The sequence below is a fragment of the Apis laboriosa genome, unplaced genomic scaffold (assembly GCF_014066325.1).
Source record: "Apis laboriosa isolate Shangri-la unplaced genomic scaffold, ASM1406632v1 scaffold40_cov151, whole genome shotgun sequence".
Lineage (NCBI taxonomy): Eukaryota > Metazoa > Arthropoda > Insecta > Hymenoptera > Apidae > Apis > Apis laboriosa.
Genome location: NW_025223180.1, coordinates 2,035,941 through 2,050,076, shown reverse-complemented (window position 1 = coordinate 2,050,076; position 14,136 = coordinate 2,035,941). Strand labels below are relative to the sequence as shown.

Here is a 14,136-nt window from a genome sequence, read left to right as displayed (position 1 = left end):
CCCCATCGCGGCACGATAGAGGAAGATTTGTAAAGAGACTTTGGGTTAAGTCGTATAAGAGTGAAAAGTTGAAAATAATTCGTGTTAATACCCGGTAGAGTTGTTATTAAAGAGTTCCTTAAGCAATTTCCGATAATATCCCTCCCCTACCGAATGAAAGTTTGCGACCCAGCTTTCCAACGAGAGAGTAAAAAATCAACTTTAATTATTCTTCTCTCCCTTCTTACGCCGAATTTGAATCGTCGGTTGCATTCGATCAACGCTACGATCAATTTCACAAATTAATTTTAAAATTTAGATCAACCACCCTTTAAAACAATTCTTCTGATTCTGACGTATTACATCCGCCATGATTCGAGTTATTATGCAGCGAGATTAAAGCGAAATAAAACGATATATTTAAAAAAAAGAAAAAAATCTCGTTTACTTTGTGCGAGCAAAAACTATTATAAGCTATTAACGTGTGTAATCACGATTCATCTTGGCAATTATTATTCTGCTCCGAGTTTTTCTGCTCTTTCGAAAAAGAAAAAAAAGAACAATTTTATTTAAGAAACGCCATTAAAGTACTTGCCAAGGAAAGGTATTTGTATTCCTCGTGGAAGATGGATCAAATCAAAAATTACATATTCGTTTCGAGATTATCTTAGTTCAAGGAAAACTTGATTTATTTGATATTATTTGATATTTTTCTTCTCGGAAAGGATTTCCATCTTCTTACGGTTTGTTTTCTAATAATAAAAAAAAAAAAAAAAAAAAAAAAAATGATTGATCGTTTAAAAGGAATCAAAGGATGTGTTTACAATCTATCATTTTGTTAATCTCAGTTAAAGTGTATATAATTTTATCGATTTAATCGATTTAATCGCATACTTCGCATTACGAATCGTAATTATATAGATGCATCTATTCAAGCATTTCAAGCAGCGACTTCAAAACATGAAAATAAAAGGAAAATTGAACATTATATAATTCCATCCTATTTTGTTCCTTTATTTATAAGTTAAAATCATTTTTTTTTTATCAAAATTCTTTATCTTTTCATTTGATGAGTTTATTGTCATATTATACGGGAAGTACCTATGTTAAGATAGGAAATTCTTAAATTCTTCTCAATTTCGAAGAATTGTTGATCTTCATAACATAATTGTTAAATTGAAAATCATTACAGTGACGAACGATAATTAAGATGATTTAATGATTTCTTTCCAACACATTCGTAACATAAGAGAAAAGAATGTAGACGAAAGAGCAAAAAATTTTTAAAAAGTAAATCATTCATTCGTCGATGATAGTAAGAATAATTTTATAAATGGTTCGATTAATCAATTCGATAAACGATTCCGTTTGAATTATCCTGTTCTATCCGAATCGCATCTATTCTTCCTTTATTGGTAATAAATTTCGCCATATTTCAATGGAAAATAGCAAGGTCTTTGACAAAAACAAATATCCCTCCTACGAAGCCCCTCCCTTCCTATATAAATGGAACTTACCAAGGATTCGATGAATAATTTCATTATTCTGACTAACGGGTTCAATCTCCTATCTATCGTGAAATGCTCGATTTATCGACATCATATCGTGCAAATGACAAGGCTGGCGGACATATTTTTGGCAAATATAAATGTAATTCTGGTGAAAAGTCACGGGGTCACGTATCGAGGAAAAATCTTGCCCTTACAGATATGAATAGAGAGCTGGGGATGAAAAAGAAACCTTCAAAGAATCCTTCCTTTTGTCCGATTGAAAAGAGAAACGAGACTGATAACGCGAACTTTCTTTGACGTACGATTTCGATGTATCCTCGTCGTAACACACGGTATGAAACAGAAATTAGAAATTATTCTCTCTCTCTCTCTCTTCTTTTCCCATTTTTATCATATTTTTATTACATCGAATCAATGAATCCGTAAATTTTCAACGTATGTCGATTTTTTTACAATTTACAATTTTTCAAATTCGATTCGAGTTTTGCAAGATTAAATTTTGATCGAATATATATTCGATAACGCGATCCACGAGTGACTTAAACGACGTACGAGTCGAAATCTTTTATGGTTCGTTGTTCATTATATATATATACACGTGTATCGCGTATTTTCGACGTGATTGATATTTTACGAGAAAATTTGCATGCGAGACAATTTGCATTCGTTTGTGCAATCTACATGTTGGAAGTTGTGCGAATTTGTTAAAGTTATTGCCTCGCATGAATAACACGATGCGGGTAGCTTTTTCGATGACGATGACAAAGCCCGTAGTCTTTTAAATTCACGTGTTTCGTCGGAGTTAGTGAAAGTTTGATAGATGTAATCGTTTCATGCTGGTCTCGCTCTCGATTCTTGTAATTTTCCTTAATTTATTTATCATTTTTACACCAAGCTGAGAATCGTAACGTTACAAGTGACGTTATGGAAATGATTCTCGATCCTTCGTACAACATTTCCTATTCTACTCGATTATAAAACTTATTAATTCGAAATAGATATATTCACTAATTAGACGTGCATTACGAATATCTTTCAAAAATAAATCAATCGATCCAGGATAATTTAAATGTATCCCTTTTTTAAAGAGTCGAATAAAATGTCAATTCCTCGCCCGAATAAGAATCTAATTGTTTCTTTCTAATTTTACGGTAATAATACTTGGTAAATTCAGTCTTCATCTCTTCCCATCATTCTATTTGAATTTGAAAGAGAAGGAGTAAAATTACTAATTAGAAACGCGATGAAACACCCGAAGGATCGAAGGGAGGACGTTCTAAAAATTCTTTCAAATTGTCACCGATAAGAATAGAAGAGAAAAAAATTCCAACGACCAACCCCCCTTAACCTCTTCCATTCGAGTTCATCGAATTTTTCCAGCTTTCGCGATAAGTATCGCTCGCAAACGATCTCCAACTTGAATCTTGAAAAGCAACTTCTCTCCGTGTATATAACAAAAACGCTCGTCGAGATTCAACGACATCTCGTTGATATCGGAAGCTGTGATAATATTATCTCTAACATCACGATAACTTTGAAAATAGATAAAACACGCGATAATAATAATTTTATAGGAATTTGAAGATCTTTAGTCGGAGTGAAAATATTACATGTCGTTACATCTAAGCGAAAAATAATATATTCGAAATCTCGAGTTTCAGTTCACCAAAAGGATAAGATCAGTTTATGTTCGGCCAAAATACCACCAAGATTTAGGTCATGTGTGGCGTTGATAATAGTCCCGGGATCATTATTTCGAGAGCGAGTACACGTGTGCCCGAGCCCACACGTACGGTTATAATCACGAGAAAATGGAGTCTGAGGACACCGTGGAACGAAAGTGCGTCCTATGTTGGAATTTTAGAGAAATTTTGTCTCTCGTCTATCCTTCTGGATGAATTGGATAATTGAATCTATGGCCACGAGTGATAAAATTTTTCGTCGAAGAATTAAGTCGAAATACATACGTACCATGGAACGTGGTGTGTCTAATATTCTAATTTCCAGAGAAACTTGTTGATCGTGGATGATAATAATTAACTGTGCGGTGTCAAATATCAAAATTTGGTACATTAGTTACGAGGTTAATCACGGGAAGATGAACTCTGAATGTGCGAGAAGCGAAAGGTGCATTTAACGTGATTCTAAAAGAGGGACTTGTTGATGCACGGATAGTAAAATTTGATATTAATTAGTTTTTCGTTAAAATTAAGCCAAGTTATCACACGTGTTCCCGGTAAACGCATAATTCTCCTAATTTTGTTTCTCGTATCTCTGGCACTGGAGAAATTTTAGAACCAACTTTAAGTAAACCCACACACTATTCCCGTGTATCTATATAATTTACATATATTCCGCATATATTACTCGACACAACCACATATTTATCGTATTTCAAAACTACTACTTCCCCAACTAAACTAAAGCAACGTATGCATAATTTACACGTAGCTGACCCGGAAGAACAATGGCTCAACATCGAAACTTATCTTATATATTTTATAACTGTAGAAATTTAACCTTAAGATATTATTTTCACCATTGCGATTCATTTCACATTCTTAATTTATCAGATTATTATATATATATATTATAATTTATGCATAATTTACACGTAGCTGACCCGGAAGAACAATGGCTCAACATCGAAACTTATCTTATATATTTTATAACTGTAGAAATTTAACCTTAACTCAGATATTATTTTCACTTGCGATTCATTTCACATTCTTAATTTATCAGATTATTATATATATATTATAATTTATGCATAATTTACACGTAGCTGACCAGGAAGAACAATGGCTCAACATCGAAACTTATATTATATATTTTATAACTACAGAAATTTAACCTTAACTCATATTATTTTCACGCTTGCGATTCATTTCACATTCCTAATTTATCAGATTATTATATATATATTATAATTTATGCATAATTTACACGTAGCTGACCCGGAAGAACAATGGCTCAACATCGAAACTTATCTTATTAAACTTATCTATTTTATAATTGTAGAAATTTAACCTTAACTCAGATATTATTTTCACGCTTGCGATTCATTTCACATTCCTAATTTATCAGATATCAGAAAAAAGGCTTCGATCGAGCAGGCAGCCTATCCCCCTCTTCCCAAAAAAAAAAAAAAAAAAAAAAAAAAAAGAGAGAGAAATGGAGACGAAATGTGAGAAAATTCGGCGAACCGAACGAAAATCACGGGCGCCGGGCATATTTTTCCACGTAACAAGAACACAGGCATTACGCAAGCTCTGTCGTCATGGTGACAGCCAGGATATTACCGCGCGTGAAACGTCTCTATGATGTCCCATTGTGCCGTCCAAATAGCTGCTAAATCCGGCTGTCTCCGCGGCGACGTCCCTCCTCGCAAGCGGATTTCGTTCAAGCCCGACGCGAAAACGCGCGACACGAAATTTCGCGTCGCGGCGCTCTTTCGGCACGATACTTCTAATCTCGATTTTTCTCCCCATTTTTATCCCTGCCTCGTTTTCCAAACGGAAGCGACGAACTTGTTCATTATTCTTTTTTTTCTTCCTTTTCTCCTTTTTTTTTTTCTTTTTGTTTTTTGCAAGAGGAGAGGATATATCTCTCTCTTATCGCGATACGTATGTAAATAGAGCGCGTGGCGCGGGTCGATCGGGGAAAAAATAATCACGCGATCCATTTTCGGTCGTTTATCGTGTCTCCGTTATCTACGAAAGATGGAACACACGAAAAGTCGATATGTCGTTGAACATCGCGCAGGCGTTCTTAAGGGAAGCATCCCTTTGTATTTTTGCCCCAATTTTTCCTCCCAATAGTTTATCGTCCTCGTCGTTGCGATTCTACCTACAGAGAAACATTTCGATTAATCCCGTTTAATTGGACGTCTTCTTTACTCTTACACGCGTACAAGGATAAAGGGAATTTTAAAAAGATACAACAGTTCTCGAAACGAAGGATTCCTTCAACGATCGATCGAGAAGAATAATTGGTCCTGGGCGCGTTAAACCCAGTGTCAACCACAGGGGAAATTCCAAGACAATTGGGGTAATTCACCGTAGGGTCGGAGGATATATCCGTGAGGGGATAAGCGAACGTTTGAACAACGGCTATCGTAAACAGACGTTGGAAGGGATATGTTCGCGTATATATTTCAACGTCTTAATTAATCAACGAAAAAAGGGAGAGAAACGAAGAGGGATCGATTGTCACAACTCTTTTTTTTTTTTTCGCTCGAGAACGTTTTAATTTTTAAATTGATGAAAAATGAGCGAATGCTGGAATTCCGTTTTGCGAGATAACAGAGGATCGATCGAAACAGGATCCGTTCCGAATTCCACCACGCAAATTCTGCAAATCACCGCAGTTTCCGGTTTCCTTTCGGAAATAAAAAGCTCGCGCCACGAAAATCCAATTGGCCGCATTACCACGCTAACCCCTTCTCGTTTACTCGTCGCAACATTCCACGCGTTTTCGGGATCCTCTCCGTTATCTAAAAGAGATCCTCGATCGTCGATCGAGAAATTAAGGCGTCTCTCGCCGAAAAACGTGGAAAAGAGAGAGAGAGGGGAGTGGTTAAAAAAAAAAAAAAAATGTGAAAAAGAAAAAGGGCAGAGATGGTAATAAAGGGCCACGCTTAACGGGCCATTACGTAGACCGTAAAAAAGATTAAAGTTAAACCGCCATTATGCAAAATTGCATTGCTCTTTGCCCTCTCTCCTGTTTCGTTGTTGTACCAATCTGTGATATAACCACGGTTCAAAAGTTTGAAGTTGTTGTTGTTGTTGTTATTATTATTATTATTATTATTATTATTATTTTCTTTTTTCTTATTCAAATCACATTTTAATATGTCAATCGTTCGATCATCAGTGATAGATATGCGTGTATAAAGTGGTTTATGCGAAGAAGCTTATTTATAATTTCATTATACGTGACTATATTTTGCGTGAAGATTGGTTTCTCTTTTTAGAGAGTCGACGAGATCGCGTATCTTGTCTGTGACAAAGGGCTTCTTTACTCGTTGCCTTGATCTTGTTTTCATTATTTTTATTCTTTACGAGTGTATCAACCACAAAGAAAGGTGTCGCGGTGTGTTACGATTAATAAGGTAAAGTATAAGGTAAAGTAACCAGATAATGAATAAAAATGAAGAAGAATGTAAAAGCTGTAACAGGCTTTTTATGGAAAAATTCGCTTTCTGGAATAATTACGCTTTTGTAACAGGCTTGTTCTTCCGTTTCGATATCCGTTCCTGCATCTTGTATAACTTTTCGATTTAAGTAATATCTTTCTCGACGAGCACATATTATCTTAATATCGTTCCAAACGAAATTTAATATTCGATAGCAAAAAAAAAATCGAAAGAATTAATTTTGGAATAAATTTTTAATTTTGAAAGATTTATCGCGATATTCGATTTATTTAGCGATATATATATATACGTGGAGTATTAAATCTTCGATTGAAATTGTTTTAGCGGTTTCACTAAAATGGGAAAATGGGTCACGAAGTTGGAAACTTTCTCATAAGGATAAAGTTCACTTGTAAGTTCTCTCAAAGTTGTTATAATTGCATCCAGTACGGTATTTTGTAAGAATTTCAGGATTCGAGGAATCCCTTTTCTTCTTTTTCATAAAATTCTACTTTTCATGCGTTGCTTGCTAATATTTAAATTATTACGAACCGATCCAAAATATCGAAAATTTTGAAACGATTTTTATCATATGTTGCTCGATCTCGTAATTATTACTACAACCTCAACAGCAAAATCTTTAATACACGCGACACGAAAAATAAGAATTCTTTCGTATGTGCGTCTCGTCCATACACGTAATTTCGTAAATATGCGCTTTACTTAGACGACACGCAGAAAGATGCACGGATATAGAAAGGAATGGGGGAGGGAAGAGTGCGATTCAATTCAAGTTGGAAAGATATTTCACGACGTGCGTCGTTAACGTTTATTTTTCATAAACCGTCGGAGACGAGGCCAACGTGGCGGCATTCATGGTTGGAAAAAACCGTGAGAAACGCCCCTCTTTCTTTCTATTAGCCGTGAAAATAAATACGCACAATTTACCTCGCCTGATGATAAAAACGGACGCTCGAGTCTGTCCATGATGTTCAAAAAATAGTTAACTTCTATATATTATAATAATTTCAGCCAATCGGTGAAATGATGAGAATCGTTTGAATAATCGGGTCGATCTCTGGAAACGACATTAAAGGTACTGCTCGTTAAAGTGTCTTTAATCGGTGAGGGATTGCGATATCGCATGACGAGCTCGTAAAATAAACGCGAGATCTTATTATTTACGAGACTTGAAATCCATGAAAAAAGAAAGAAAAAAAAAAAACGTTATCATATAACGTTATATATATCATATAACGTTATATATTTAACTGCTCGATGAATTTTTCCTTCATTTTTCAAGTTGAAGGCTCATTAACGTCTTGTATTTCACGTTAACCACGTTTGATAAAACCACGAGTTCGAGCGAGTTTCGAAAGAGTGATATATTTCTCTCGGCTAAACTAATCGGGCAAACGATTTTAATATTTCTTTTTCGAGACGGAACGTACGTAGAATGAGCTGATATTTTCGGCATCTACGGTGAAAGACATCCCAAGCATCTGGAACAATGATCTAAATTTCAACGACATTCGAGACGTTTGAAATACCTGGGATTGAAATACCGCGATAAAGTTCGTATTTTCGAAGGTTTCGCGGTCGACGAAAATCTGATCGGCGAATGAAAATAGAAATGAAATCTGAATAACACGAGACGTGACGATAGATGAATTTCAAAGAAAAGGATTCGATAAGTTTCTTTGTTTGTTATTATAAATCGGTTGTTGCCGACAAATCCGCGAGGAATAATTTCGAGATCGAAACCTCGGCCGATCGAGAGAAAGATAAATCGCGAACAAAAGAGACGAAGGGAAGCGAAGCATACTACCTCCCTTCTACCGAGAGACGAATCTTGATTAATGGTGCAAGTTTCCACCGTCTCTGCTCACCGATGGCCACGCTTCGAATCCATAATGAGAGGAATACATTAAAATGGCCCTCACAACTGGAATCCCCTATCGAGAGGGGAGGGGGAAAGGGCCATTGTCCTCGACGATAATCATGGAAAAATAATGTCGTTCCCGGTGCAATTAGTGCTTCATCTTTTGATCGATAACGGCAATTACGGTTGGAAACGGTTAATCGGGAGCAGAAAGCCATCCCTCGTTTCATCCCCCTCTTCGCGTTAGTCGTTATTAGAAAATCGATCGATGAACGCGCCGATCGAATTTACACGAGCTAATGTTTTCGATGTGTTTCCTCTCTTTCTTTGTCTCTCTCGAAATTGAGAATACTCGAAAATATTGTTACTTTAATTCGAAGATAAGGATTTTATGCGCGGCGATTACGTACGTGATAAACTTTTCCAAATGATACGAAAGATGAAAAAGAATTTTACGCGAGGTATCGTGTCGTCGAGCTATTTTCCATTTCATTCCATTTATCTTCCACACTCGTGAAAAATCAATATTGATTTTGATTCCTCAATCTAAAACATTAACGGTAATTTTCAAACGAACGTGACTTTATCATTCGAATGAAACGATTACGTACACCATGAATTTGTACTTGGAATCAGGAGTAAACTCGAGGAGCACGGTATCGAGTTCCCTTGAAAATCGGCGAGATTTCGTAACCGAAACGAACAACAAACAATAACTAGTGGACGGAACGGAGGGGAGGGGAGGGGAGGGCCATCCAAGCCGAAAACTGTTTCGACCGGATGCAAATTCTCGACTAAGCGGCGATATTACATCCACCCTTGGTATATACCAATTTGAATGCAGATCAGAGTTGCAGTCCGTTTCCGCCAGGATGTCGACTACGAAGTCGGTGTAAACCATTATTGGATGTTGGCCGGTTACACCGATAGAGAAATGAAATGCCGGGGATTTACCTTGTAACTGCTGACCGCGTGCGCGCCATCGTAGATGTAAAGGTGATCGTTGCAGTCCAATTGGAGATGGTCGAAACGGAGCATGAACCGCTGAAGGATGCTGTGCGTTTGAAAGGTGATGGTGCAGTCGAGGTCCTTCTCGAGCTGCGACTGCAGAACCGCCCCGTCTATCTTCCTGTACAGATCTCGCATGTAATTATTCTTGCACACGTCGCTTATGTGATCTGTGAACGGAGAAAAGTTCTTCGTTAGATCAGAATGGGAATCGTCTTCGATCGATTTCAATTTCAATCCACAACTCTATATTTCTCTATACTCTATATATATATACATATATAATTCATCTGTGCATCTTCTATCTTCGTACACGATTACTAATAGATCGACCCTATCGCGTATAAAAATATCCTTCGAATCGTTAAACATCACCGATCGAAAATATTTATTTTCCTCGAAACATAAACTTTTCGTATAAATAAATTTACACGAAACGTTTCTCACCTTAGATAGAAATTAACCCGCATTTTCTCCGGAAACTGTTCCAGGGAGGACAGATTACAGATCGGTTGTAAAAGTTTCATCCGGTCGTCGCATCGATAAGAAACAATTTCATCGATTTTTAAACTCGCTCGATTGAACCAGACATCGGGGCCCTACGCTTGTTGCCAAGCTGTCGCCAATCTGTCACCAATTATCCAATCGACCGATTGATTCGCGTATCGCCAGGATAATAGCCCGAACTCGATTTCGATGCACCTGCGATTAAATACGGTCTACCGAACTCGATGCGATAAAAGGGATAAAATCGTAGAACGTCTAACGATTGCTTGCTTGCTTGCTTGCTTGCTTGCTTGCTTGCGCGTACACGAACGAAAAGTGTTGTGAATCGACGAGGGAACTGTCCTGTTACGGATAGGAGTAACAAAAGTTGCGACAAGAGTTACATTTAATCGATAAAGAGAAAAAGAAAGAAAGAAAGAAAGAAAGAAGGAGTATACATGGCCACGTATATTTACTCTAATACACGTAATATTAGAGCTCGATTTTCTCGATATAGTTATACTTTGGATCGATCGACTCATCGATCTGGTTTTTTCTTCTTCTAAATCGGTATATAATATATATATACATGAGAACAAATACTTGATATACCGAGTAACGAATTAATTGAAAGGGAAAGTTAGAGAGATCAAAGATCAAACGTAAGATATAAGAATCGTCGATTCTTTGAACGATCCTGTTCCATTCTATCGTTAAAGACCACATACATAAAAGAATACTCGATCGATATGAATAAAAATAATGTAAAAAAAAAAAAAAGGGGACAAGGAACAGCGAGCATCGTGTCGAACTATCATCAGATCGATTCTCAAATTTATTAAGAGAAAGAAAGAAGAAGGATTGGATGTTGGAGAGGGTTGTACAACCCTTAAAAACAAGACTATTCCGTGCAAAGTATCCAAAACTTCCCTCTCCTCTTCGAAACTATTCCCAATTCCTCTACTTCTTCCCTCAACTTCCAACTCTTCCTCCTCCTCCTCCTCCTCCTCCTCCTTCTCGGAACAATCTTCCTCGGCCTATCGCGCCATTTTCCCAAACTTCGTTACAGCTCGAAGCCAACTTACGGAGCAAATGAATCGTAACGCGGCAAAGGGGAGCGAATTAATTCGCGAATTCGATGAAACTCGCTCGCTCGCGACAATTTCACGGCTGAAAGTCGTAAGGGGGTGGTTGGTTTCGAGAGGACGAGCTTCGAGATGGGGAGAAGGGAGAGAGAGAGAGAGAGACAAGAGTAGAAAAACAAGGAACGAGAGGAGGGGGTGGCGAAGAAACTCGATTGAAAAGTTTTCGCTCGTGTTGCCTGGGGGTCATCGGAAGCAGAGGCGTGAGATAGTTTTCCGCATGAGGTGGTTGCAGCTGGTTGCAACCTTGTACTCGAATGTGGGCCGGCAACATTCTCGAGGGAACCAAGATTCTCGATAAAAGTATCGCGTATCTGGTCACGGAAGGATACGCGGTTAACTCTTGGCAGGGATTGGTTGCTGCGTCTTTGAAAGATCTCCAAGGTATTGTGAGATTCGAATTTGGATCAATAGAAGTAATAATTAATTTAATACGTTTATCGTTCAAAACCGCTGTTACTCCGAACGAAAATCGATAGATTCGAATGATTTGCTTTCGAGAAAACTACATCACGAAAGAAAATATCAAATTCTAACGCGGATCAATGGATCTTTGGCCAATTTCGGAGGTTTCGTAAATTAGAATATAGATAACTTAATATAAAGAACTAAGGATTACTTAAAGTATTATTTGTTTTTAAGAAAACTAGACGATTCATTTACACGTACGAATGTGTATATCGCAGAAGGAAACGTGGCTAATTTCTGGCATGGATTATCGGATCCCTGGACAATCTGGAAGTTTTAAACGAGAGGGATTGGAGGGTGAACGATGGAATTAGAGCAACAGATGGTTAAATGTCTCGTAACGATTATTGAAAATGGAACGGTTGTTTCTTTCGCGACGAGATCGGGCTGATTCATTCGATACGAATGCATGGATTCGTGAGAGAGATTGCGGATAAAATTTGTGCGTATACGTGTGTTTGAGATGGTAGAGGAGAATTAGATGCACAAGTATTTGAACGTATCGGAAGGGTAAATTTGCATTAGCGCGTAAGATGAATGGAGTGCGGTAGTGGTAATGGTAGAGAATTGTAAATCAGATGTTTGTTCGAGTGAAAATTAACGATTGATGTGGAACGAGAGTCGTGCTATATAAAATTACTTTTTCAAGAATTTTTCTTTTCTTGCCAACGAAGTGAATTTATTGATTAGAGAAAAGTTGTTTGTTTCGTGTAATTATTTTAAATAGATTTTTGAACTGGAATTGAGAAATTGAAATGTATACATAGAAATAATGGAATGATGGAAAAATATTTTGTTTTTAAGTTTTATTCTAAAAAAAAAAAAAAAAAAATAAATATTCGATCGATCTCGAACATTTTATCCTCGATTCAAATTAATCGGATGATTCTAATTTAAATAAAGAGATAAAATATTTGGATAACGAAAAGAATTTTCTCTCGTTGTACTGAAAAACTTTGTTCTAGAAAACGTTCCAAAAATTATTCTTTGTCCTCCCCCTTGCCCGCTACATTTCCAATGCAAACTTCCAAAATTAAGAAAGATCATTCCAAAATTATCTTTGACGAACGAATTACGTCAAATATTTATTCGTGGAACGTGGAAAAGATTGAATTATTCTTCGATTATTCTTCGACGATAAATAAGAGAATTCGTAATAATTCGTTTAAAAATTTATTTAAATCCTGGATCGTTCCAAGTCTTCTCCCACAGCGGGAACAAATTCGACAAAGATCAATCGATTATCGGTCGCGTAGCTTTAAAACGATCACGGTGAATGGACACGCGTAATGTAACGACGAATAATCGACGAGGAGTGGGCGATCGACGCACAGACACTTACTTCCCCACCATCAAACGAAACCGTGGGCTCCGCGCGTAAATTCGCCGCCCCTGAAACGTGGACCGACGCTCGTAAATCTTGGGCCAAGGGAAAGAGCTCTCCCAGAAAAGTCTACTTCCGCGGCGATGGGCGAACTGGAACGAAACAGAGCGGCATTTCCCGGAGGAGAATCTCGCGCTCCCTTCGACCTCCCCCTCCAAACCGACCGACAACCCTCGCCGCGAGACTATCAAATTTCCAGCGGGCGAATAAAGATGACGAAAGTTTCGTCCTAATAAAACCGAAATATATATATATATATATACGTGCTGTCTCGAAATTCTCCAATGACGAATATTTCATGAATTTTTTACTCGTCGTGTCGTGAACTTTCTTCGATCTACTCGCACGCTTTCTCAAATATATATCTTGTCACTTGGACATCTAAAAGACTGGAGAAGATAATAGCGGGGCAGGAAGGGAGTGGTAAATGAGACGGAACGATATAAGGAGGAGGGAGAGAGAGAGAGAGAGAGAGAGAGAAAAAAAAAAGGTGGAAAAATTAAATCGCGCGAAGAAACGGTCCCTCAAAAGGGAACTTTGAGACGAACGAAGTAACTACAAAGAACTTTGGGTTCCACGAAAAGTCGCGTGCAAAACAAACCTAGCGAGGGACGCAAAGAGAAAGAGAGAGAGAGAGAAGGAGAAAACGGGACGCGTCCAGGAAGAGGAGAGACAAGGAGAGACAAAGAAAGAGAGAGGCAGCACCCTTTGGCCACGGTTGTGCGCGTTGGCCCTTCGACCCTCCAGCAACCACCAACCACCCCTTCTCCCCTTCCTACTCTTTCTCTTTCTCTTCCTCTCCCTCTCTCTCTGCCACCCTCGAGCGCTCGCCACCCTCTTCCCTTCGGCTGCTCTCTCCCTCTTGGGACGATGTAAGCCCGCTACTCCGTCGATCAATATTACTCTCTCTTGGAGCGCGCCACGGCTCGTCTGAGCGGCAACCGAGCGCTATCCGTATTAAGCCGCGAGAAGCACTTCGAAGAGGAGGACAGAGAGAGAGAGAGAGAGAAAGAGAACCACCGACGTTGCTCGCGCCGACGAAATTTTTCCAACCCCGTGCCGGATAGAGATACCCCTCCTCTCCCCCCTCTCCTCCCACGTTTTTATCTGATCCGCACGCGACTCTGCCCGCAACAACT

General features: G+C 38.2%; 1 protein-coding gene across 1 annotated transcript in view; it reads right to left on the bottom strand.

Annotated features, from left to right (window-relative positions):
* LOC122715930 overlaps window positions 1–14,136 on the bottom strand; it is a 188,745-nt gene that overhangs the window by 74,473 nt on the left and 100,136 nt on the right. The window contains exon 2 of the mRNA XM_043938527.1: window positions 9,464–9,687. Coding sequence (XP_043794462.1) covers window positions 9,464–9,687 — 224 coding nt within the window. The remainder of the gene's footprint in view (window positions 1–9,463; window positions 9,688–14,136) is intronic.